Below are 25,200 nucleotides of genomic sequence, written 5' to 3'. Positions count from 1 at the left end.
TCAGTGGCACAAATTATCACATCCACCTCGCCACCGCGGGTTGTTGTTGAACATTTGTTGAACGCATCGTTAAAGAAACAGTAGAATGGCTTTTTACCAAAATCCACTGTGGAGCTTATGGGTAAGTGAAATAAAACAACCCAAAACTTGCGGTGTGATTCTACCTGTATTTTCGTACAACAATTAATAATACCTTAGTAGTTTCCTCATGAAACCAAGGTCAGACACAGCTCACTCCGATGAAGTTTGCCAGAGTCTAGTCACGTTTTGCTAAAAGCCAAAGGGCCCCCACGTTGCCTGCCTGAAGGAATGTAAGTTTGTGTGTTTGCTGCAGAGTGGAGTGTCCTTGGTAAGGGAGGGAGCCTGCAGAGGAGGCTACAAACCCATCTGAAGGGACAAAGGTGGTACTGTAAGTGATGGAAAGGGGAGGGTGCTCACCGGTGGGGAGAGTCCCCCGGGGCGCACAGTTTACGTACACATTCAAACCATGGTTCTGCGTGCACTGCAGTGATTCAAACCTGAAAATCCTTTTACTTCTCAAGTAATTCTCAGGTTAGGGAACGGCCCAGTGTGATTTTGCGCAGGATTTTCATAGTCAGTGCCCTCTCCAACGAGATGCAGGTCTGGTGTGTTCTAGCAGTAGAAGAACTGAGGGAGGCAGACCACCAAGAACAACTTTCCATCCTTTCCTTCCGAAGTCTGTGCTTACACAGAGGTGAATGCAGTGGCACCCGGTTGCTCAGTTCTTCAGTGAATACTGTCACTCCCTCCTTCTGTCACCCCATATTAACTGCTTGCTTGCAAAGCCATCTGCTTGGCCTCCCGTGTCAGATTTCAATTTTTTTTTTTCTGCTCACCTGTAACAGAAACATCTATTGTCTGGCAAGAAGTGAATCCCTCACATCTATTCCCCCCGTACACAAATACAGGCAGAGAGGTGCTAGATCAAAATGGAGGGACTGATGCCATGACATTTCAAATGTATCCCACTGACCAAATTAATAAGGAAAAAGAAAAAGAATGGTGAGAAACTATTCACAAAGCTTGATTTCAGTGGAGTGTTTCTGATTGTTTTTATTAATTATTGAATAATTTCAGATGCTATTCAAGCTTTTCCTGAAGTTTATACCGTCATCATACACCCTCACAGACCAGAATCAATCAGCCAGCACCTCGTGCTCCTGCCTCGTGTGCAAATGGTGTGCTTGCACACGGGTTGAGAGGGAACCCCTGTGCGCCAGGGCTTTGCTCTGCTGGCTGCTGTTTCCCCCGTTATCTTCTGTCTGAGAAGCTCTGCTTGGATTATTTCCAGTCAGTCTCCTGACACCACACAGCAGCACGATGGTCTGTATTAAAATGCGGAAGGTGTGGATACAAATCAGCTCTGCTCTCGTTCATCCTCTGAGGATTTTGTATTGTGTTCCTCATCCTCTCACCTGAGCGTTCGGGCTGAAGCATCCCCACAGCTCGAAACCCAGATATGAACCCAGATGGTCTGTGTGCTCACAGCCACCAAGACAGGCTGGACAACCCACACCTGAGATCTGCAGACCGACAGCTTTCTCAAGTCTGGCTCCGGATTTTTCAGGCTGGGAATCATATTGGTTAGAAAGAGAGGTAAGAAGAGAGAGAGAGGGCAGGAAGGGAAAGCAGTCTTCTGTGAAATGGACCATCTTTCAAGCATTTTTTGGTGAAACATTGTCAAATATACAGACCTACAGACAATGGGTTTAGTCATCAGTCATATTTTTGCTGGGCATAGAAGCTCATGGACTTGAAGTTTTGGGGAAGATTCTGATGCTTGGGATTCATCCAACTGACAGTCATAAACAGAACAGTCAGACCAATTAGACCAAAATACGTGCAGGTTTTTATTTGCAGGGAGTGTTAAGAAAATAAGATATACTGATAGTTTTTCTCTTAGAAATGGTGATTCTCCATCCTTGCCTTTCAGCTGGAACTACTTATGCTCTCATGAGCTTACTCAACCTTGTCCTTGTCATCTATCCATGTCCACAACAGCCTGGGCAACCATGATTCTGGTCTTATTTAATTCTTAATCTATAACAAACTCGAGGATAGTAGAGAAACACATCCTTAATAGTGGTATGGAATAAACAACAAGGTATCTTTTCAGGGCTTACTAAGGTTTGATGAACTCTTATCACCTGATCATCCGTTTTCCATTGGAGCAGCTACAGACCATAACTTATTAAGCAATTCTACTGGATTTCCACAGTAAAGCAGACGAGGAATTCCTCCTGGGAATGTGTAACCAGCCCTGCCTTTTACATCTGATCCACAAGGGAGCCAAACAGAGTCCAAGAGTAAATGTGAAGGCAATGTTTTCATACCGTCTTTAACACATTCACATAACAAGTATTTATTCTTCTGTAAAGACAGATGAAACCTAAGCAGCAATGAATATTGAGTGTAAAAGTGATATAGCACTTAAGTGATGCCTGCAATCTGCAGTTCACTCAGGATGTAGGGACTTCATTACAATAGCCACAGGGGACTAAGATTGTAGTATCTGCAAGGAGAAGCAATGTGTCACATAAGTAATTGATAAAGCTGAAAAAAAAAAAAAAAAAAAAACACCAAAAATAAACAACACATATCTGGGACATAGAAGCCCTTCCTCACATCTGGGACTTTTCTGGACATTTGAATAACTGATGCCACAAATTTTAGCCTTACATTTATAAACAAAGAACAGTGATACTGCTGAGCAAATCCATTTGCTGAAGAGAACAAATTGTGAGAAACTACGGAAAGAGAGTAAGCCTGTTTATCACTGAATGTAGCATTTCAGAGCAAGAAAACTGAAAAAGCAAGAACAGGTTTACATGATGCATAGCCATAATTTTTCCGGCCATGAATACAAATCTGCCATGTCCTCTAATTTCAGGTGCTGGAGCACAAACTAAAGACTGTGTGATGCAGCTTGCTGTGTTGGCCCTATTCACCTCTCTTCTAAACTGATGTGGATCCATTGGTTTCTATTAAGGTATTCCTGATCCGCACCAAAGGAAAGGAGAAGCCCAGCCTTTGTTTTCCAGATGCAGTACAACGGCACATATTTACCTGGGAGAAAACTTGAAGAGCACTTCCTGAAATTCAAACACACTTAAAACTTAAACCACACTTCCAATATTTGATTAACTATTAATTCAACATAATGAAAGTGAGAGAATCGGTTGTTATAACAATTCTTTCTAGATGTGCTCAAAGTTGGGAACCTTTTCCCACAAGCTGGAATTACTGAACAATTGAACGATCAAGTCTTCCAGAAATCAAATCCGTCACTTGTATGTGTAAATACAACTAAGGGTGCTAGTGTTGTTCTGTATTCTTTATAATAACTGGGATCATGAAGAAGAACTCTCTCCCCTCCCTGAGAATTGATGATGAAGTTTGGAGAACTGCAAATTCCTCCACTGTTTCTGCTGCTGTGACCTTTATGAACTTGTGATCTCCTAAAAACTTCCCAATGAGGTGTGAGTTCCCAGGTAGAGAGTTTAAATCCAAAACCAATGAATTTGCTTTCCACATGTTGAAAGCAGTGCTTTATATACATGGAACAATAAAAAACATCTTTAAAAGAATAGCTACGAAACTATTTTCAGTGCAAGCTAAAGTGATGCTGTACATTTACCAGCCTGTTGATCGTATTCTAGACTCAAACTCAAAAATTAATACAAGGGAGAGAGTACTTTTGGGCTGCAGAAGGCTTTGAAATCTCAGTGTGGAAATGTTTTCTGTTTGTGTTTTGGCTAGCGTTTCACCAAGTCGGACATTCTTCAGTTCGTTGACTCACATCCAGAAATATCATTAGCAAAAAAAGCTTAAGTGGATTCTTCCTAGGCCTGATGGACCACAAAGCTGGAGAAGCGGTTGTTTTCGCTTCCTCTGCTGCTGGCTCCAACTAAAAGCCCACTCCAGTGCATCAGAAGACATAGGGACAAATTCTGCCTAAAGTCAAATTCGTGAATATCTATTGTTTTTAATGAAGTTTTGACAAGTCAACCTGGAAGAGAACCTTCTCCTGTGCCCTCTGAACACTTGAATACATGTTGAAAACTCCGTCTATACCAACAAAATAAATAGCCTCTTAGAGTCCATTATGGCTACTTAGGTTAAAGGAGTACGATAGTATTTGTTTCTACAGCTAATCAGTGTTGCAGTCCTTACTGATGTTGCCTGAGTAGCTGCTGTATTGGAGTGTTAATCATGATTGTTCTGGTTATCAGCAATTGTTTAAAAAAAAAAAAAAAAAAATCACAGAGCAAACAAGATAATACTCTTCTTTGATAATAAAACCAAAGATGAAAGAGAAAAAGAATAATTGTCATCACTCTGTTGTGTGTTAATATTCATCTTAAATTTTTGAGAGGCTGCTTGAATGATGCTGTTTGTGCAGTCTTTTTCGGAAAACAAACACAAAAATCTTCCCAAATAGCTTAAGTTATTATTTTGAGCTGTGACACTCACTTGCAAGGCACTTTTCAGAGCACTGAGCCAGAGCACGGACCTGTGCTGATCACACCAGCGAAGGATCTGGCATTGCTCCCAATTTCTGTGATGGGCTAAATACATCTCGGGGGACAGAACCCCATTACTGCCTCTGCCACCAAACACACCGTTGGCCTTCAGGTTGCTGGATTTGGCCCTGCTGTTTCAGGCAGGCAGCGAGCCTGGGGCAGGTAATTTCAAAAATGCACCCGAGGTAGCAGAGGAAGTCGTGGCTTGTAGTGGGACTACAACCCTGGAAATCCTGGTTCTGGTTCAGGGATCGTAGCCCTGGCCAATATCCCTCTCAACACTTCAGTAGTGTGACTGCTGCAGACAAATCATCATGTTCTTCCTCGCACCAGTCCTGGTGCTACAAAATACTTACTGTGTGATTAACCAAAACATATTTCGAGTCTGTCATTGATTCAGGGCGTGCAGTCTTACAAGCATCATATCATTTATCTTCCTTAGAAGCGGGAAAAATTCCTGGGCTCTATTATCTCTCCTTAGAAACTACAGAATAGAAGCCAATGCAATTCATGCAAAGCACTGGTATCATGTGGACAAGAATGGGGCACACGTTCAGCCCTTTCTTCAGCCATTCAGTCTAATGGGAAATATGCCTCTGTGTGGATCGCATGACTGGGGCCAAAGACTGGATTTAATATATCTGCAGCCCAGTCGTTTCCCTAAGGGAACTGCCAATTATCAGTGTGAAACAGAAAAGCTGCTGATTACCTGGGCCAAACTCTGCTCTTGTTTGTGTCAGAACAATATCCCTGATTGCACTTGCTTCCGTGCGACTGCGGATCGAGTTTGGCTGTGTGTCCTCAGTTCCCTGGGTAGTTTTTGAACCACAGGAACAACGCTTCGAGACAGCTACTTGGACAATTGCTAATGGCAGGAAAATCCACAGCTCTTCTAACATTAAGGCATTGTAAATACTGAAAGAAAAGAAATCTGTGTTGTATTTTTTTGGCGTACAACGCCTAAAGCCTTATCTCTCATTCTGTCAGAAACCAAGAACTATGTATACAGATGGTGCAATTTATTATGTTCTGTGCTGTGACCAAGTGCTGAAATACCTTCAGGAAATCACCAGAAAGCCTGAAAAGCTTTGCTGTCTCTTGTGACTCCAGCTCACTAAAACTGTAATTGAATGAGCACAATATATTAAGCACTGCATGTTATATAGTAGATTTACGGAAAAGGACGCCATCTTTTTCAGCGTCATTACAGAAAATACATTTGCTGTACAATTACTGCGTATATCCAAGGCCGTAATGTCTCTGACATTCTGTATTCTGCCCTTACGAACCCACAAGACAGAGATTTACAAATAAATGTCTGGGCTCAATTAGTCGACCTCAACTCAGGTGTAACTCCATTAAATTCCACCATGCTGTTCTCATTTGTAAGATGTTGCTGGGCCTGATAGTCCTGACATTTAAACCAATGCCTGTCAGGGCTGAAATGAATGGAAACATGTTGGTGTAACAGTGGTATGAAGAAGAATCTTAGCCCTGTATTGGCTGAGAGGTTAATATATTTCCATTCCTGCTTCACTGAGCAGATTTTTATGAAAGTGATTATTAAACTTGGCTCAGTGGGTGCCAGACATACAGAGAAAAACTAGAATTGGTATCTGCAAACTCATTCATCTCTGGGTATAAAATATAAACCCTGGGCCTAATATTTTGCTCAAACCCGTTTGCTTACTGCATTTGCAACGCTGAAAACAGGACCCAACAGCAGACATTTATGGTCATCCTGATGCACACCAAGCCCAACCTGCAGCAGTGGCCATGGAGCAGCTGTTTCGCTCATTAACTGCTTCACTAGAAGCAAAACCATCTTCATTTTTGATTTTCTACTGTTTTGGTTTGGTTTGGTTGGGTTTTTTTGGGGTTTTTTTGGGTTTTTTTTTTGTTTGTTTTTTTTTTTTTTTTTTTTTTTTTTTTTTTTTTTGTGGGGAGGCCGGGCGGCGGCTCCGTGGTACTGGGGGATGCTTTAAGCCCTTCCCCACAAGCACCGTTAAACATTTCCACGTGCGTCGTTATCACATAGAAACGCAAATCCCGCGAAGCGTCTTCCTCATTACACCCCAGAGGCGCCGGGCTGGGGACGCAGACCCGACAAGTCCCTCCTGTCACAGGACATCGCTCTGGGGGGGGGGGGGGAAACAACCCCCCCCCAAACCACCAACCCCAAAACCACCTGGCTGCAATTTGGGAGGAGGCTCCTCCAGGACACAGAGGTGCCGGTTGCTCCCTCGCCTCCCCCCCCCCCCCCCCCCGCTTCGTCCCGCTCCGGGACGCGGGGAGGGCGCGGGGGGGGGTAGGGGCGGCCCCTCCCGAGCCCCCCCAAACCCCTCCGGGTTCACACCCCACCCCCACCCCCCCCCCGGGGGAACCCGCAGCCACCGGGAGGAGCCCGGGCGGGGAGGGAGAGGCGAGGGGAGCCGAGCTCTCAAGGGGCTGCCTCGATGGGCTTGAAAAATCACTGCAGCAGCAGCAGCAGCAGCAGCAGCGGCGGCGGCAGCGCCGGGCAGGGGGGGAAGATGCAATTCCCCCCCACCCCGGGCTGCGCTGCCTCCCCCGGCAGCGCCTCGACCCCCTTTACCCCGGCTCCAAACTTTTTTTCCGCCCCCGGGGTGCGAGGGAGCCCCGGGCTCTGGGGTGAGCGCCGGTCGGGGAGCCCCCCCCCTCCCCTCCCTCCATGGGGCGGGCAGGCTGCCGGCGGCGGAGCATCCCGGGGAGGGGGGAGCGGGAGGCGGGCAGGGCGGGGGTGGAGGCACGTCTCCCCGCTGAGGGAGCCGGGACTTGCAGGGCGCTGGGTTTTTCCCGACCACCCTTTCCCCTCCCCACCCGCCCATCTCCCTCCCCTCCCTCCCTCCCTCCCCTCCCTCCCTCCCTCCCTCCCTCCCCTCCAGAATTAAAGTTGGGACAGTCGCGCTCCGGGGATGGGTGCGAGCCAACGCCTGTGCTGCCGGCTCGCTCTGCTCCCTCCCCAGGTCGCCCGGAGCCCTCGCCCCCTCCCTCCCGCCCAGGAGCGATGCTGCTCCGGGAGCTGCTGGGGCTGCTCCGCTGCTGCTGCTGGCCCTCCCTGCTGCTGCACTGTGCCCTCCACCCGTTTTGGGGCTCCGTCCAGGTAGGGCTGCGCGCCCCCATGCAGGGAGCGGGGGGGGGGGGGGGGGGGAGGCGGGCAGAGATACCCCCCCACACACCCACACATACATCCCCCCCCCCAACACCCCCACGCGGGGCGGGGGGGGCGCGAAGAGCTGTTGCTCCGGGGGCTCGGCGCGGTGTCCGTGTGTCCGTCCGGCTGCTGCGGGACGGAGCGTGGAAGGGGCGGGCGGGCAGCGCCGAGCCCCGGGAGGGACCAACTCGGCGCGGCCGCTCCGAGCAAAACGTAGCGGACTTTTCTCGGCTCTTGGAAGAGCGTTTTGCTGTAGGTGGCAAGATGCACGGGAAGGAGGAATGGTTTGGGTGACGTTTTGCCGTGGGTTTTCGATGTGGATCGCGAACTGAGGATTCTCGGGGTGGGGGGGGGGGGTGGGGGGGGGGGGGAAGGGCTGAATCAGCTTTTGCCAACTCGGGCGCTGTGATGTTGTGTGACCTTGGTTGGAACGGGGGGGTGACCAGCAAGACGGGCTGGGAGAAATTAGTCTACGGTGGGGGAGAGCGCCCATCCAGTTCGGAGAGTCAGAACGGCAGCAAAGCTCAACTCAAATGCGTCACTTTGATATTTTAAAGTTTATTTATAATATATGTCTTCAGAGGAGTGATTGATGAGCCAGCCAAGTACTGTTCAAGAACAGAACAATTACAGTTTCTTTCTTGGAGAAAACACTGTGGAGACTCCGCATCTTTTACTCCCTGTTCTAAACTTAGTGACTCCCGAGAGATTAAGGAGAGATGTTGTTTGTTTTAGCATCTTGTCTCTCGCCATGAATGACAAAGAGGATTTGTGCTCCTTACAGATAAAAAGGAACAGAAATACAACAAAAACAACCTCCTTTTAAACCAATGCCCCTGTCATAAAAATCTCTGCCAGCGCTACCTCCCTGCTGTCCTGCTCGAGTATTTGGGTAGCTAAGCTGAAGTTAAAACTGTAACTGCGTTTTTAAGGGAAGTGCAGTTGTGTAAAAAGAGATGCCTTCTGCAACCTCTCTCCTGTAATCAGTCATTCAATCAAGCAAAGAAAAAAAAAAAAACTTGCACACACATCTTTCTGGCAAAATACTCAGATGATCTAAGCCAATCTTTCAAAAATAATTACATTTATAAGGATTGAAACAGCCTCTGAGAACTGCAAAAGCCAGGGAGCCCTGCCTTCCCTTGCAATAATCTGGAAGTTTTGTTGTCCCATTCATCAGCTGTACTTGTGCTGTTGCCTGCTGCTCTGTGGAAGGGCAATCAATAAATCTGCTCATACTCAAGCTTTTTTTCCAGCTCTCCCAAAACTAGGATGCACTTAAGGCTCCTATCAGCAGGTACCAATGGGAAAGGCAGGTGTGGAGCGCCCACGGGCCTGTCAGCCTTCCCATGACCAAAACTCCCTCATCTTTGAATCCCTCCCGTGACCCCCTTCCCCATGTCGAGTCATAATCCTTGCTCTTATCTTCAAAGTCTCGCAAGCCACACTCTCCTTGACTAATTCAGTAACGTGGCAGCATGTTGCCCTCCTGCCCCTGCCCCATCGATAGCAGCCATCGTGTTTTCTCATGTCTCTTCTCCCAGCCCCTCTTCGCCTATTCGTCCCTGCGATGACTTATGTGTGGCATGGCCTTCCCTCCCACATCTTCGCGTTCCCTCCTCTGGCCCTGCCTTGAGGCACGTAAGAGAATCAGTCAGATGCTGATCAGAGGAGAAGCATTTATGTTATTAAAAAACAAAACAAAACCAAAACCCACAATCTTTTTTTTATTAGCGTCGTAGCCAGCGCTGTGACAAGAAGGAAGGGATGATTCTGTCTGAGGCTTTTGACATAATTAAAAAAAAGAGCAGTAAGTGTCATGATAAATAGCAGGGTCACGTTTTGTTTTTTTTCTGGTTTCATAAACATGGATCTGGATTAACTCTGATGTGAATTATGCAGAGCCATCCTGGGATTTACACAGCGGTGTTGAGATCTCATCTCTGTAGACTGCTTCCAAGAGACAAAGCTCTTGCCACATCAGCAGGCTTTTAGAGGTCTCTGTGCCTTTTCAGTCAACTGCATTTTTCTTTTCAAGCTTTCCTCCTTTCACCTGATTCAAAAAGTCACAAGAGGGCCACCCTCCAGGGACTGTATTAATTGTCTTTTCCCATCCCACTCTGTAGAGCATGCTCGTAAACTGCTGCAACCCCATGGGATTCTGCTGAAATACTAAAGAGCTCTGACCACATGCAGATTTATTCTTCCCCTCTGTGCAAAGCAGGACTAGGACCACTGTTTCTGAAGGAAATCTTGGATTAAAAAGAAATGCATCACAGGCATGAACTTCAACAGAGAGACTGCAAAAGGAAACCACCAGTTACCACTTTATGCTTGCTTTTCCCTGGACGTCTGTGGATCAGATTTTAATTTCCATGAATATTTAAAAATGTTTGTCCTTTTGCAAAGCATGTTCATATCTAATGCACAACTCCATGAAGTCAACTCTGTGTTTTCAGAGCAGGGTAAAAAATGCATCAGCTTGAAGTCCAGTCAACACGTACGTCCAAACGGGCCAACTGCCGAGTGAGTTAGGAAAGCCTCATGCCAAACAAGCAGCCAAGTTTTAGGCTGGGGAGACACAGGTTCATGGCACCTCCAGCACCTGGAGGAATGGCTGGAAGGTGCAGAAGTAACAACTGGGGAGCAAGGGCTGTGTGGTCCCTCTCTGGAGGTGACCCCTTGCCAAGGCAAGCCCCGTGGGTGTCTGGTTTGTCGTTATCTGCCAAGTGCTTCCAAAGCCACTCTGGGGCCGTGGCACTGCACATCAGAACAACAAGCAGTAAAGTTTGAGGCCGGACTCGAATTAGCAGATTAGGCTAATAGATAGAGCAAGATTAGGCTCTTTCAACATGCCTTTTTTCCTCCTCCCCTCTCGGGTAAAGGCAGCTTACCTTCACTTGCCGACAGTAAGAAAGAAACATGGAATAATTTATTTCATCATCCTCTGCCAGAGCAAGATTGTTCCCTAAAGCACATTTTCTAGTGATTTGTTCTGCTTACCTTTAGAAGACACAAATAATTGCCTTCATTGCTTTCATAAGAAGACTAATAGATATCAACAGTGAGGGTTTTTTTTTTTTTTTTCTTGAAAAGGAGCCAAATGTCTTGTCTTTTTTTTTTCTTAATTCTATCTTGCTCCTGTTAGTTAATCTTCTTGCAGCAGTCCTTGACTATTTCTCTCCTCCTCGAGGCACTCAGCCTCAATTCGGGTCTTTCCTTTTCCTGACAGATTTCAGCCAACTTGTGATACCTTTGTTACTTTAAACTAACCCTCTAAGACAAACCCTTGTCAAGGTAATATCTGTGTTCCTACGAGTATCTTCTAACCACCAGACATTTTACTGAGTGACATGAGAAGGGAAATGAATAGGTGATAAAGACCATGCTTTTAAATGTCAGTTCTTTCCCAGTCATTTGAAAATGATCACGAGAAATTTTGATAAAGGTTCAGACTAAGGTATTGAGAGATGACGCAACTTTTTTTTTTTTTTTTTCTTTTTCCAGAAACAGTATTTTAAAAGTACACAGGAGCAGGGAGTGGCTGGGCATGTATAGGGTTAATCTCGTCTGCAAAGTAATTGACAAAAATATCCACTGGTTTCTGAGGACACTCTAAAACCAGCCTAAGGTAGGAGAGCCTCCAGGGATTTAAAAGCAGTCAATAGCTCTAAAAAAAGACATAGCAAGCCTTTGGTTCTGGTTGATATTAAGTTAGAGCAATAAGTCAATGTAGCTTTTCCATACCAGCACCGTCTTCAGACTTATATACACAAAGCTGCTTCAGGTCTGCAGATGAAGCTGGCTCCAAGGCTGCTCGATGTTATTCTCCCCTGTCTCTGTCCTCTCCCACTGCACTGGCTCCTGTGAGCCCGTAGCGAGCCGTAGGATTCAGCAGCCGGGGAGCTAGGTAGGGGATGGTAATTGTAGCTGGGAGCCAATAGTTGCTTCCTAATCAGCTGCCGGGACCAGTGGGGAGATGTCACCCTCCTTCCTCCGTCAGCGAGGTGAATGTTTCACCCCGGGACAAGCAGGAGGCAGCCCGGGTGCCTCGGCCGGCGGGGAGCGTCCCGAACACCCCCAGCCCAGCGCGCAGGCGGCGTTGGAGGATATTCTGCTGCCTGTGATCGCTTACTTTAAAAATAAATAAGCCTGCTTAGCAGACAGATTTATTACCAGCCACGAGGGATTATGAAGCCGAGTCACTTTGATTCATTAGAGCGTTCAGAGAGTTTGTGTAAGTTCCTGGAAGCCATCTGGGATGGTCTTTAACCATCCTCTTACTGTTACCTGATGGTGAAGAGGAAAGTTGGAAAGCACTCGTGCTGAATTTGTTTTTCCCTATGTTTGGTAATAGATTTTGACAAGCTGTTTAAAGAACTGAGCCTTCTGACTTGTGCTGTGCCGAGCCATCCTTCCAACTCAGCTGTGCATAGCCTCTTCTATTCTTTCCTCCCTCTCTACAATATTTAATCAACAAAGCCCTACCTCCGTTTCCCTGAGGCCAGAGTAACGCATCTTTCTGCATTTAGAAACCTCCTACGCGTGTGAACATGTCCTTTGTGCAGTGATGTTGGTTTAATTAGCCATGCCTCTCTTTTTTTTTTGGCCAGAAATACATGAAATGATTGTGTACGGCTTTCCTGCAGCCAAGAGGCAGCACGGCACCCTTGGTGCCCAGCTGTGGGTGGTGGGAGAGGCTCTCCGGCTGTGCTGGGGACTGGGAGCTGGGGTTGAAAGGGGAGGGGAGACAGGCTGTGTGCCCAGAGCTGGCAGGGAAGGGGAAGCAAAGCTTGGGCACGAGAGAGGAGAAGGGAGAAGACAACCCTGGGTGACCCTGGGGATGGGCAGGGAGGCAGAAGAGGCCTGCCTGAAACAGGTCAGAGAGTGTGGCATGAGACATCCTCTTTGTAATGACCAACATGTTGTGGAAAAGAGCTAATTAAAGAAGATGATGTCAGGACAAAATTATTAGGACAGTAACCCACCCAAGACCAAACTGTGCTAGGCAACAGTTGAATGCTAGCATAACTATCAGCAAGACGCAAGTCAGGCCCAGGTGGTCTCCTAATCCTACATTCAAAGTACTTGTTAGATAACATGCTTATTCATCTTTTAGACTTTGCCTCCCTAAAACTGTATCCACTATTTTCCATCTGAGTACCAGTCCATTCAGAAAGAGCTGGTTTAGAGACCTCTGAAGTTAACACCTTTCAGAAGCAGCTGTGGTGTTCAGCAGACTTCCTTTTCATTAGGGACTTACTCCATTTCATAGCGTTAAATTAAGGATTTTACTGACTATTCCTTAAATTCCTAGTCACGTAAATACTACTGATGGTAAGAAAAATATTCTGTTAATAAATGGTCCTTGTCATGATGAGATCAAGCTGTTGAATATATTGTATACCAGTACTGGCTGAATCATTGTCCATGGCCAAGCAATGCGTGCGCTTGGGTTTTTGCAATGTCTCATCTTCAGCTTTATTACTAGCCAACACTGCACGTTACAGAGGCTACAAGTCACAGTTTATGGCACTTCCATTTTGACCACATCATTGCTAGCGTCTGCAGATGAGTAAAATGTGGGCTCCCTGTCCTCTTGGTGGGAAGCGAAACACTCTGTGAAATTCTCTCTGAACATCCAAGTGAGGCTGGCAAAGCAGAAGAGAGATCTCCTCTGGCTTTCAGTTCTGCCTTAAGGAAAATGAATTTAATCCTGACCCTGACTGTCTTGTAATTTTTATTAGCACTCCTGGGCTTGCAGCAATGACCCTGTGAATAATGCATGCTGCTAGATGGCTTTCCTAAGGAAAGAAGGCTTACGCAATCATATTGTCTGCAGCTACCCGCCTTCTCCTTACCCCATAATAACTCAGGAACCAGCTGGCCAATTTCAAACGAGTTTGACAGAGGGAAAGAAGTCTTGAATATATTGTGTTCAGTAAAAAAAAAAAAAAAAAAAAAAAACAAAAACAAAATAAAAAATGGGGACCTTATAGGGAAGAGACCTCCTTGTAGTTGCCTTAGTGAGGAACACGAGCTCAGTTCTCACTGCACAGGCCTGAGGCGCCACTCAAGCCCAAGCAACACATTAATGGGAAATCAGTTTTCACTGTTTCTGCTGCTCATGCAATGACTCGTCTCTCCACAGATCACTCGGGGTGAGCCCCAGAAGTCATGCTCCAAGCCTGTAGCAGAGAAAGTCACGGAGAGCTGCCAGCAAATTTGCCAGTGCAGGCCACCTCCACCACTACCACCGCCTCCTCCACCTCCACCGCCCCCGAAGCTGCTAGTGGTGCCGAGTAAGTAGCCGCCGGCACGGTTGTGGTGTACTGAGGGAGGGCAAAACGATGGGGATGCCTGGACAGACGGAAGGAGAAAGGATGTGGGAAAGGGCACAGCTAGCATATTTGTCATTTTCCACTTAGCAAATGGAGGAAAAAACGTTCTCAGCAGAGATGGAGATCTGTTTTCTGATCGATGAATAACGCTTGGCTTTTGGAGGAAAGCCAGAGAAATTCCTTCCTTTCGTTGTATTATATATGATTCCCTGGCTTTAAAAGGTTCCCCTAATGCCCCAGCTCTGGGAAATGCTCTCCTACAGAGACCTAGCGCTGTGCTCCCCCTTGAGTTACACGACCTCCTGCTTCACCGGGTGTGCAGCTTGGAGGTCTGGGTGCTCCCAGGTCAATCAGTCTGTAAGCAGGCAAAAAATTCAAACACTCTGCCTAGACCGTGCTGCAGGTTTGGCTGTCTTCTTCAAGACACTGGAGCTCTACCGGTTTACCGTAGCAGCGTCAGGCTCACTGGTTTTAAATAGCTTACAGCTGTAACAAAACTCCTGTCGGGAGTCAACAGCAAGAGAGCAGTTTTCCCACTAATGCACATAAAGGCTAAGACTCGTCTCTTCATACAAATCAGTGCCCCCAAGCCCATCTGAGCTTCTCCAGCCGTGGTGTTTGGTATTCCAGCAAATCTCTTCAATGCTTCTATATTTTCACAGATTTCTCTCTTCCAAAAAGGCTGCCTATTAATTCTTCCCCCTGCTTAGATAACTCCCCTGGGAACAGTGTTGCAAAGTATATCTAGCATCCTTCTCATCGCTTCCCCCGCGGGAAAAGAAATCATTAGGTAGCATCATTTGGCTGTTTGTCTTTATCAGCACCATCCCCAGATGTGCAGAAGACATGAAGAAGGCTTCTGCACAGCTTTTAGCCAGGCAAAGGACAGGCGGAATCTTGCAGTGTCTTTTCTGCCAGGAGAATGCTTCCCTGTTTGTGCCACACTGCAGAAATTTAAGGCAAATGCAGGGGAAAAAAACCAACAGTGAAACACTTAGGAAAGGAGGTACAAAGACAGCTTGGAAAGCAGAGATGGTTTTTGTATAGCAGGAATAATCCCTTTCAATGTTTGGGAAAATGTCGTGGACAGTAATTCTGAAAATTCCTTTGATGTCTCACAGCCAGAAAATAAAGTACTTTGCCACTCTGTTTTCTTGTACCTGGGGCACCCCGTTGCTCCGAGGGAGCTGCTCTTACCCACCCGAGATGAGGCAGAGGAGCAGTGTTGGCACAGGGACCAGTGCTGCTGCTCAGCTGTGCCAGGAGGAGGGCACCGCTGCCAGGCTGCTCCCCTCCCCGGGCTGCTGCCAGGCAGCTGCTCTCAGCGCCTGCATTTGTCTCCTGTGAAGTGGGAAGGAAATCATATCGGAAAAAAAAAAAAAAAAAAGTCTGTCACACTGCAAAAAGAGGAAAGAGAAATCAAATGGGCCTGCAACTGGGATAGCCTGGTGCTTAGTCAGGATGGATTGCCAGGTGTTAACCCAGTTCTAAAAATGAGCTATATAAATCCAGATGACTAATATTTTAAAAAGTTATTTCACTTCAAATGCAATAATAAAAAAAAAAAAAAAAATAGATTACACATTCCTTTCACCAGTAAGCTTTAGATTAGCAATCAAGTGCCTCATCTTGAAAGACGCTTTCCTTATCATCAGCTGTCTAGGCACTGTGATTTAGCCCACGTGTACAGCAATCCCCATCCCTGTGAAAATGAGCAAGCCTCGTGGTTAAATATTGATGTTATAGACGCTGCTTTTAAACAGCATTCAGACGAGAGGGCAGTAAAGGGACAAGACAAGTTACTGTTAAGTGGTTGATGCCAGGCTTGTACTTTGCACTTTTTAAGCCATTAAAGTACTGGAAAGACCTCTGCAAAAAAAGCAGCAGGCCAGGAACTGCAAGTTTTTTACCTATACCAGGTACAGTGTCTGCACCATGAGGCACTTCATAAAGATGCTGGCATTGCTCTCAGAGCTTTGTGAGCCCCAAACGGCTGCAGCCTGCTAGGTACTGTCCTTAAAAGCTCTTTTTGCAATCAAACCGAACATTGTTGGAGGGTTAGATCATCTCTACATCCTTCTAAAACAGCTACTGTGGTTTGGCCATGATGATTAAAGCCAATAGATACAAAGTTCCTGTCCATCCAGTTACTACAGATGCTGACAGCTCAGTTATCTGCTAAGTGAAGCCATCTAGTGCAATTTGGCATGTCCTGTCTGGTCTCCAGCTGCTGCTATGGAAAAGCAGGGGACCCTCTGTGTCCTTTCTAACATCCCCACCTGAATGTTTTGCAAACCCTACTTGGATATATGGGACGGCACTGGGTAACTGTGAGCGGGTGCGTCACACCCCGAAAGGTTTTTATTGTGCTTGAGGACAACTGAGGACTTTCAGGAACAATTACAGTGCTTTTAGTGTCCCTTTGGACATTTCAATATTGACAGGTCAATCCAGTGACAAATCTTTAGCTCTGCTTCCTACAGATAGATTTATACAAAATCTGTTAAATGCTGTGAATTCCAGAATTCACGTATAACTGGTAAATGTTGTGTTTACACTGAGGGACAATAAGCTAATTCCCTCCACGGAAAATTAGTAGAATCACACACAACTTAGCAACCAGTCTAAATACTTGAGCGGTGGTAGAAACACCAGCTTTCCAGGCTTTAGTATATACCTCACTGTTATAGTCATGTATTTACAACAGGACTGTGTGGGGTGTGTTTCAGTGCACTCTGAGGAGACCTATTCGTTCAACAACATGAATATGGGAAATTAAATTAGGTGATGTGGCCCATATATTTCCCAATATAGACAACAAAATTATGGACTGGTGAATTCAGAGAATGCCTCTGCCACCAGAGCTCCAGGCCCCAGGGGAAAAAAACATAGTCTGCTTTTGTCCTCCTTCAGCTATGTCTCCAGGCCTCCCTTTTCCACGTTTCTAACTCCTTCGCACAGGCCACTGGTGTTTCTGATGTCCCTTACAGCCCCTGTTCTTGCCTTCGCTGCATCTTCTGGGCAGCAGACATGAGACCTTCCCTCGTGGTGGCGTATCCGTGTGCCTTCTCCTCACTAAGCAGAGGGCTCCTGCTCTGCCCCAGTGAATCTGTCTGCTTTACAGTATCTAAATGAGGGCTGGGATCAGCCGTGCTGGTCCCTGTGGACGCTGCTTCTCCTAACATTGATAGTTCAGCCTTGTCTCTTTCTGTAAGGTGGGACACATGGAGGTTCAGTTTTGAGATTCCTGAGCTTCATTCCAGGTGCCGTTTGTTGGCATCCCACTGAGATGCTGTTGTCTTGTTTGGTGCAGACTTGGATCTTGGCGAGGGTCTTCGAGGAGAAGGGCTCCATCCTGTGTTAGAAGTAACTAGTATGGTGGGGACTGTGTGACAAAGTGGTGGGTACTGTCAGGAGACAGGGTCGCCGAGCCAACAGCAGTTCCTCCAGACAGTCTGGCATATTGATGTTCCCACAGTAACTCTCCTCGTGCAAGGAGCAGCTTGCTCCTTAGCCCGTGCCTAGAAAACTGCTAGTTGATGAAGTGAAGGCAAAGCTCGTGAGGCTCTGAGGGGCCTAAGGCCAGCTAAGCTTAGGTGCTGACCATAGTGAAAGGAGGAACTTTAAATGAAATTGCATGTGTTCCCTAGATGTGGCTGTAATGACCTGAAAGAGGTAGAGGTGCTCAGAACCTGGCCTTTAGTTAATTGTTTCTCTTTTTCCTGCCATCTGCTTTCCTCCTTGTCTCTGGATTTCAGCCAGGACTAAGGCAAGGTGGATGGAACGCTTGTTTAGGCAGCATTTCTAACCCAGCTTCACAGACCCATGAGATTAAGCTAGTTCAAATGATGTTGATCCTTCAAAACCTAAAACACTGCTGTTGTCAACCCTTAAATACTTCGTGAGCATGTGGATTTTTCTCCAGGGGCGTTGCAGTGGACTTTGGAAGCCGAAGCTGGGCTTTCAAAATAGCGAAGGGTTAAAGCTAGACATACACTGCAGTCAGTATCAGTTTTAACCTGTGAAAGGTTTGAGGTAAAAACATTTCAGAAGCGACTTCTTCAGAATATAAAGGATGTTCAGCATGGACACTTCGCTTGCTGGTTAGCAACATTTGCTGTCTCTGCTCTAATCATCTTGCATTGGGTGAGGGGACCACGGTACTACCATCCCCTCTCTGGGCGATGGGAGTGTCCAGTCAAACATTGCTTCTGTCAAAATTTGGAGGAGGAAACTTAAATAAAAGTTTTTATCTGAGATCATTACAAGCTGTATTAGTACAGCTGCGTCTGGCTGTGTGAACCAGCCTCTGCGTCGCTGGACACTTGCGCATAGGTGCACGGTGAGGTCTTTACAGCTCCTGACCTCAGTGAAAGTTTGCCCTGAGCTATCAGTTGAGATAAAGCACAATCAAGTCAGTGCAAAGCCAAAGTGACTGACATCACTGCAGAGGACTCTAATCTCCAGGCTTTAATTGTATGATTTTGTTTTTCAAGGTGAGATCTTTATCTTTGGAGATAGTGCATCTAATTAACTAATTATTTGGACTGGTGAAAATGCCAAATGAAAATTACCAACTGCAGGAAAGGTGCAACTTTTTGGCAGCTATGATGTATAGCTTAATTTCAGAAAGTGTGCAGGGTCCCTTCACTGCAAGTAGGAAAGCTAAAGGACATTTGGATCTTTTAGGACAGATGGTCACAATGTGTGTGTATAGGCAGGAATCTGAAGTACAGGAACAGTCTGGAACTTCTTAAACTTTGAGTAGGTTTTAAAGCAATTAAAATCTGCAGATTTGACTTGCTGACTGTTAACAACATAGCCTTTCACAGCTGGAATTTGTTACAGAAATAAGAACTCTATGACTCTGGGACATAAAAAAATAAGAAATGTTTTTATCTTGGGCTTTTCTGTGACCTAAATTCTGATGGTAGAATGGACAGGGTTACCCAGTGTGGATCCAAAGAATGAACTTGAGCCTCATGCTGAGCAATGCCTCCCCGTGGCCATTCCAGAAGGAGAGCTGACCATGGCCCTGATGCTCACCACATCGTTTCTTGTAGTACACGGGTACAGATGTTGATGTGCTTGCCTACACAATGCCAAAAGGACTTTCACCCTTGGCAGAGGTCTATGATTGTCCCCCAGGAGTTGAGGGCAGGTTCTGATTGAAAACACAGAAGAACTGAAATCCTCCTGGAGGCCACTACATGTTTTAAAACATGAGATGCCAAAGAATTTGCTGCAGGCAGTCTGGTGTACCTGTTGCAGCATGGGTTGAGCATCTCAGAGAGCTCTGACGTTAAGTTTCCCTTTAGGTAGGCCTTTTGTCTTGTGAGTGTTTTTCACATTTCCAAACAGCCGTTATAAATGCAATTCTGACCCTAAGAGCTCAGCAGGCAGGACCAGGAACCTGCCAGAAGGATCAGCTCTGAGTAGTTTTGAGATATTTGGGCACACTTGTGGAGTCTTGGATTATCTCCCAAGTGCTGATGCCCAAAGGACCTGTTAGCAAACAGGTCGGGGTGGTCTTGCTTTACAATATGAGGAAGATGGTTTCTTCCATACTTCATACAAAATAGTGAGTGCCAAAACTGACCAGTAATGGAAGAGAACTACAGTAGCACCAAAATGGCATGAGGCACGTTGTTTCCTACACCAAGACGTTGATGGTAATGAAAGCTACTGTGAGAGAATATTGTCTTATCACAAGGCTGGTCTAGACAGCGATTGTTTTTAAGTGCAAGCAGAATGCTGAAACAGGAAAGCCCTTTCAGTTTTGGTAACGCAGCTGTCACGCTGTGAATTAGCCCTGTGTGAGAGCACCGCTTATAATTTACAAAGCAAAACCAAAATTCAATTCTTGTCTTCTCCCACATATGCTTTCATTTTATTGGAGGACTGTGGCGGTAGGATTTTGAGGCTTTCAAATCTAAATTGAAATCAAGCCATGCAGCCTGGAGTCATGGATGATGGCACATGCAGAGTCTGGTCCAGGTCCCCATCGTGTTGGTTTCACATCACAGACGCTACCTTCTCTGTTAGCGCCGTGAACCAAATCGTTAAGCATCCAAGATGGGATTTAGGCAGAATTCACCCACCTAAATCAGAAACGTAATAATTAGATTTCCTGCCTCAAACTGCAGGCACCTCTGACTTTATCACTAAAGAAATGAAGACTTCAAAATCCTGATATTTTTTACATTCAGCACAGTTATTTCTGGCGTAGGAATAAAAGTTACAAGTCCTCACCTCCCAGTCAAAAGGAGAAAATTATTTAGGGTGAGGAGGTTTTCTAAGCAGCAATCATGTATGAAGTTTGAAACAGTCTAGACATCTGGGATATGATATTAGGTGAAGAGCTGGATTAGTGACTAGAAAACAGGTAAGATTGGAAAGGTTCGTGCAAATACTTTCATGATAGGATTTGGCTAGCACGCGTGCACGTAACATGTCCTCATACTATGCTGTTGTAAACTCTCTGTCTGTCTTCGTAAAACACTGGTTAGATCAGACTGTCAAACACAGCTTTCATTGCTTTCCCAATTCAGAGTTTTCCACTGCAATACATTCTGAAATGTTTTGTCAAGTCTAATTTTTCATTTAGGCAAGTGATGAATCTTCCCTCTGCTCTGTGACCTTGCAGATTTGTTTTGAAATTTTCATGCAGTAATAAATCCATATTATGGAAAAATCCACTGTCTTGAAAATGCGCTCGTTCATATATGTTGAAGTATTTAAAAGTAAGAGCCTCAGGCCAGATTTTGCAGTGCAGGAATCAGTGGGAGCTCTGTTATCTATAGATTAAAAGCATTGTCTAATTTTGAAAAAAGAAGCATGAGATATTAAACTGATTCTGCAGTAGAACTGTCCTCTCTACTCTGAGATGCATATTCCTAACAGCTTGATTATTTTTATTTTTAAGCAAAAGGAGTTGGCTAAGCTGAAGACATTAATTCCCTGTGTGGATGGCAGTCCATTTGTACATGCCTACCATTTCACTGATTAAGAAGATAACAAATTTTCAGCGAAGTTACTGATGAGTCAGAGGCTGCTGATTTACAAGTTAATTGTAGGTTCCCCTGCCCATGGCAGAAGGAGTTGTGCCTCATCCCAGCAAGTCAGAAGTAAACTCTTAATTGGCACAAGCTGTTCTAGCAGGGAGAGCTAAGCAGCTGACCTTGGTAAAACAGACCCACAGAAATATGTGTTCTTGTAACAGTTTTGTGCATCGTCTTTGTTGTGAGCATGATATTAAGGTGCAGCACTGCCTGTGTAATGGCAACTTATGGGTAATTTTTAAGTCGACATAGCAGAGCAAGGAAGCAGCAGTCTGCACATTTGTGATATCCCAAAGTGAGTACATACTGTCCATTAATACAGTACAAACATAGGTTAATAACTGATGCCACTGCCAAAAACTCTCATTAATAATTATGCAAGTTAATTTAACACTTCCACTAGTACATCATATAACATTGTAACCACGTATACGTAGTAGCAAATTGTGAATTCCTAATTGTTATTAAAATGAATCATTTTATAATTTTGAAGTATCTTTTAAATGGAGCTGGTGTTTCATCAGTTCATTGGTTAGAAATATTTTACACAAAAATCTGTTCCTTGACAAATGCTGCTATTGAACTGGACTTTTACCAGGAGCACTGCTGCTATTAAACTGGACTTTTACCAATGGAGCAGATTCTATTGAATCATCCCTGGACATTTTCCTTTCCTTTTGGATGCAGTGCATAATCTTATTTCATAGCCACTGTCAAAGGAAATTATTGTCAGTGGAGCAAAGGGAGGGTTTGATTTAACCCTCAGTTTGATTTGCAAGCTACAGGTGCTCTCCTTCAGCTTCAGGAGGCACCATTCTGCAGCACAGGCCACCTGCTGCTGTAGGCTTCAGTAGGCAGTGATGGTGAGCAGCACCTCTGCAAAAGCTCGCGTACCTGTGCACGTCCAGACTTGTGTGCAAAGCCCGAGGAAAATGCATATCACAACCAGTAGCCAAAGTGCTTAATTTTGTGACTGTAAGATAGCCTGTGTCTTGTCTTTTAGCTTTCAGAGAGTTACAAATGTACTCCGAGTGATGACTGAGGACTTTGTGTTGGGCGTTTGGCATGGTGAAATTACTTGATTTGTTAATGAGATGCATTGCCATTTTAAGTATTCTATATTTTATGAACACTGCATGAAAATTTATCAGTTGATAAATGTAATTTTATTTTTATTAGAATTAATTTTACCCCTGGTTTGGAAGGCATTTCACACTTCAGTTCCATTTTACCCTGGGTGGGTCATCGATTTTATTTTCCTTAAGTCGAACCTGAATACAATTTGGAAAAGGAACTTGAGTGCACTAGGTATGGGAATTATTAATTGGTCTCCTCAGGGACATTTTTAAGTGATAGCTGTAGGCCTTACTTTCAGCAATTACTGAGCCATTTAAATGATACAAGGAATAAACTACGTAATATCAAACAGGAGGATTATGTTTATATTGATGCTGTACACTAACAGAAGTATCTGCTAGATAGTCAGCCGGCTGTTCCCTAAAACTCAGACATATGACTTGCAATATGGCTTGCTTTGTTAAGTGAACTCTTCAAAGCCATCTGTACTTACCATATAATATAAAGTATATTTCTATTACAGTCACTCCCTTCATATTGTTTCTGAATGCAAAGCATTCATTTTTTTAGAGGTGGACACAAACCAGTACCTCAGAAACTGCTGTTACTAACACATTAGGAAAATGTTCCAAGTATTTCCAAGTCTCCCACAGTCTGTGTTAGGAAATTCAGTCTGCAGTTGGCTGAAGCCGGTTTGTATCTGCCTTCCCTGAAGGCACTAATTTTGAGAAAGTTTCAGGTCTAAGATTTGAGGCTTGTCCAATCTTCGCTATTATCTGGAGGTTCCTGAGCTCTTCAAAAAGCCGGTAAGGATCTAAAGAGAGGATATCTTAATCACACCAATAGCACTGAATTTTTCTCACATTTCATAGCCTGGGACTTTGATGGCACGACTCATGTGAATACTGTTCAGCCTGAAGAAGTTGTGCGGATCTGGACCTTAATTCGATCTATATATAGAACATTAGATCAAGAAAATCTGTCATCCTTCTGTGGGATTGAATCTGCCAGCCCTGTGGTATCTTATTAATCATTTGCTGGCGAAAGACTGGTCATCAGTGCAGGAGCTTAGACTTCCAAAATCGTATTTCAGCTGTTTGAATTTCAGCCTATCTCATCCCTCCTTTGAAGGCCTGTTAATTGCAAGAGGTGAAAGATGGATAAGCTTTCAGAAGACCCGATGGTGACGTACTGTGACTCCCCCCAAAGGGGAGGCATCTTGCCCACCCTGTGGGCAACGTCGAGGAGAGAGTCCAGGGTGCTGCTTCTCCTTCTGCCACTGACCTGCTGGGAGATCCCAAGAGAGTCAACTACCCTACCAGCCACCCAGAGTTACCATATCTGAAACGGAGATATTTTTTCACCTCTGTAAACTCTGGATTTGAGACTAGTGGGTGTCAAGCCCTGAAGAATATTGCTATTTTTAGCAATTCAAAATTGAACAGTAACTGCTATAGAATAGATCAGCTACGTCCCGTCCTACCACTCCTCGAAGAGGAGGCTGCACCACCACACAGCAAGGGGGATAAGGAGTTCACCATGCCAAAAGCAAGAGGCAGAGCCTATGGCCATGTCACCACCATAGGGTAACGAAAGAAAGGAGGCAGCCTGATGGGCTGGACAAGAACCCCTGGTGCAAAAGAGCACTATGACATGTCTTACTTCTCCTCCGGCAGTGATGATACAGCTTCAACAAAACTCTGACAGAGGAGTGTGCATCAGCAGATATGGGAATTAACAGCCTGGAAGGGCTATCATTATATGTGCTTACAGTGTCCATATGGGTGCCACTACCACAGTATCTTAACAGGCTCAGCTGTACCTGCCTTCACAGCATCTGCTGGGGCATCGGTTTCATCCAAGGGTGCCTGAGGCTCAATAAAAGCAATGGCTAGCTTTTTAAGGGCTTTTTATCACCTAAAAAGGCAGATAGGTGCTGAATGAGCTCTCCAAACCACTTTACTCCCAGCAAATGTCCTAAGCCATGGCCCGCTCCATGTTATTTTGGAGGGGACTGATGTGCTGTTTACTAAGCACTTGCTCACTGTTGCAGCAGGTCACGAGGGAGGACGCAGGGAGGATGAGGCCAATTCTCTGCTCACATTTTTGCTCCTTAGCAGTCACTTCTGCTGCTGCACCGCCCTGTGCAGGGGCCTGTCTCTCCCTGAAATACCCGGTAGCTGGTGATGAGCCCATCTTCTGCCCTAAAACAGCCTCTGAAACAGCCTGAAATCAAGCCAGCTTGACTGGGGGAGACAACTGTCCAGAAGACTTATTTCTCTTCATACCTCTCTTACTGCAGCGGGTCTGGGAGGTGATACTGGCTAGGTGATGGAGGAGGAAAGCTCTGCGAGAAAATGCATCTCCTGTTCCCAGTGAATTCCAGTTTGGAAATGACCTTTTACTTCTCTCGCTGGTTCCCTACTTTTGTTTGATGTCAAATGCCTCAGAGCCCAGTGCCATAAGCCTGCAGGCGAAGGTAGCCCTTTTCCCAAGAAGCTTGAAGAAGTCTCCACATCTTTGATTTCATAGCAGCACCCCCCCTCCAGCCCGTGCTGAAGTTGCTCACGCCTGTGCTGAGCTCTGTGGGTCTCGGCGGGGGGGGGGGGGGGGGCCCACCGCAGCAAACTCCAAAACTGAAGCTTCCAATTTTTTTCAGCCTTGTTATGAGGTGCAGTGAGGAAGCCAGAGCCTCCCACATCGGGGCAGCTGACCGGCTCCTTGCAGAAGCGGCCGCGGGGCATGCCGGCAGAACACGGGCTGCAGCACTCGCTCGGTCTGCGAAGCAGCTTGCAGCCCATTACCGAGGTTAAATTCATCCTTAAAAACCTCTTGGGAGTTCCCTCACCTCTGTGTATCATGCTCTGCTTTAGATCCCCCCCCCTAGGAAATCTGGGCCAGCCAGAGCAGAAGAGGGGAGGAACACATATAGATAGCTGTAGGTATGTATGTGTGCGTGCGTGCTTGCTGAATACCGATGGCAATATGCTAATACGCTTGTGGAT

The 25,200-nt window shown here is 45.7% G+C and overlaps 1 protein-coding gene across 3 annotated transcripts in view; it reads left to right on the top strand.

Annotated features, from left to right (window-relative positions):
• Positions 1-7,310: 7,310 nt before the first annotated feature.
• The window catches only part of PRIMA1 (proline rich membrane anchor 1), a 56,054-nt gene continuing 38,164 nt past the window's right edge, over positions 7,311-25,200 (top strand). For 2 of the 3 annotated variants that reach the window (XM_042791149.1, XM_042791148.1), the window contains exons 1-2: positions 7,311-7,665; positions 13,868-14,018. In XM_042791149.1, the coding sequence (XP_042647083.1) occupies positions 7,570-7,665; positions 13,868-14,018 (247 nt within the window). In that variant the 5' untranslated portion in view covers positions 7,311-7,569. The remainder of the gene's footprint in view (positions 7,666-13,867; positions 14,019-25,200) is intronic. The other variant, XM_033010506.2, reaches the window with a different exon arrangement.

The sequence above is a fragment of the Tyto alba genome, unplaced genomic scaffold (assembly GCF_018691265.1).
Source record: "Tyto alba isolate M040663 unplaced genomic scaffold, T.alba_DEE_v4.0 Super-Scaffold_18, whole genome shotgun sequence".
Classification (NCBI taxonomy): Eukaryota; Metazoa; Chordata; class Aves; order Strigiformes; family Tytonidae; genus Tyto; species Tyto alba.
The sequence above is the reverse complement of the archived record's forward strand: the minus strand, read 5'-3'. Positions and strand labels throughout refer to the sequence as shown.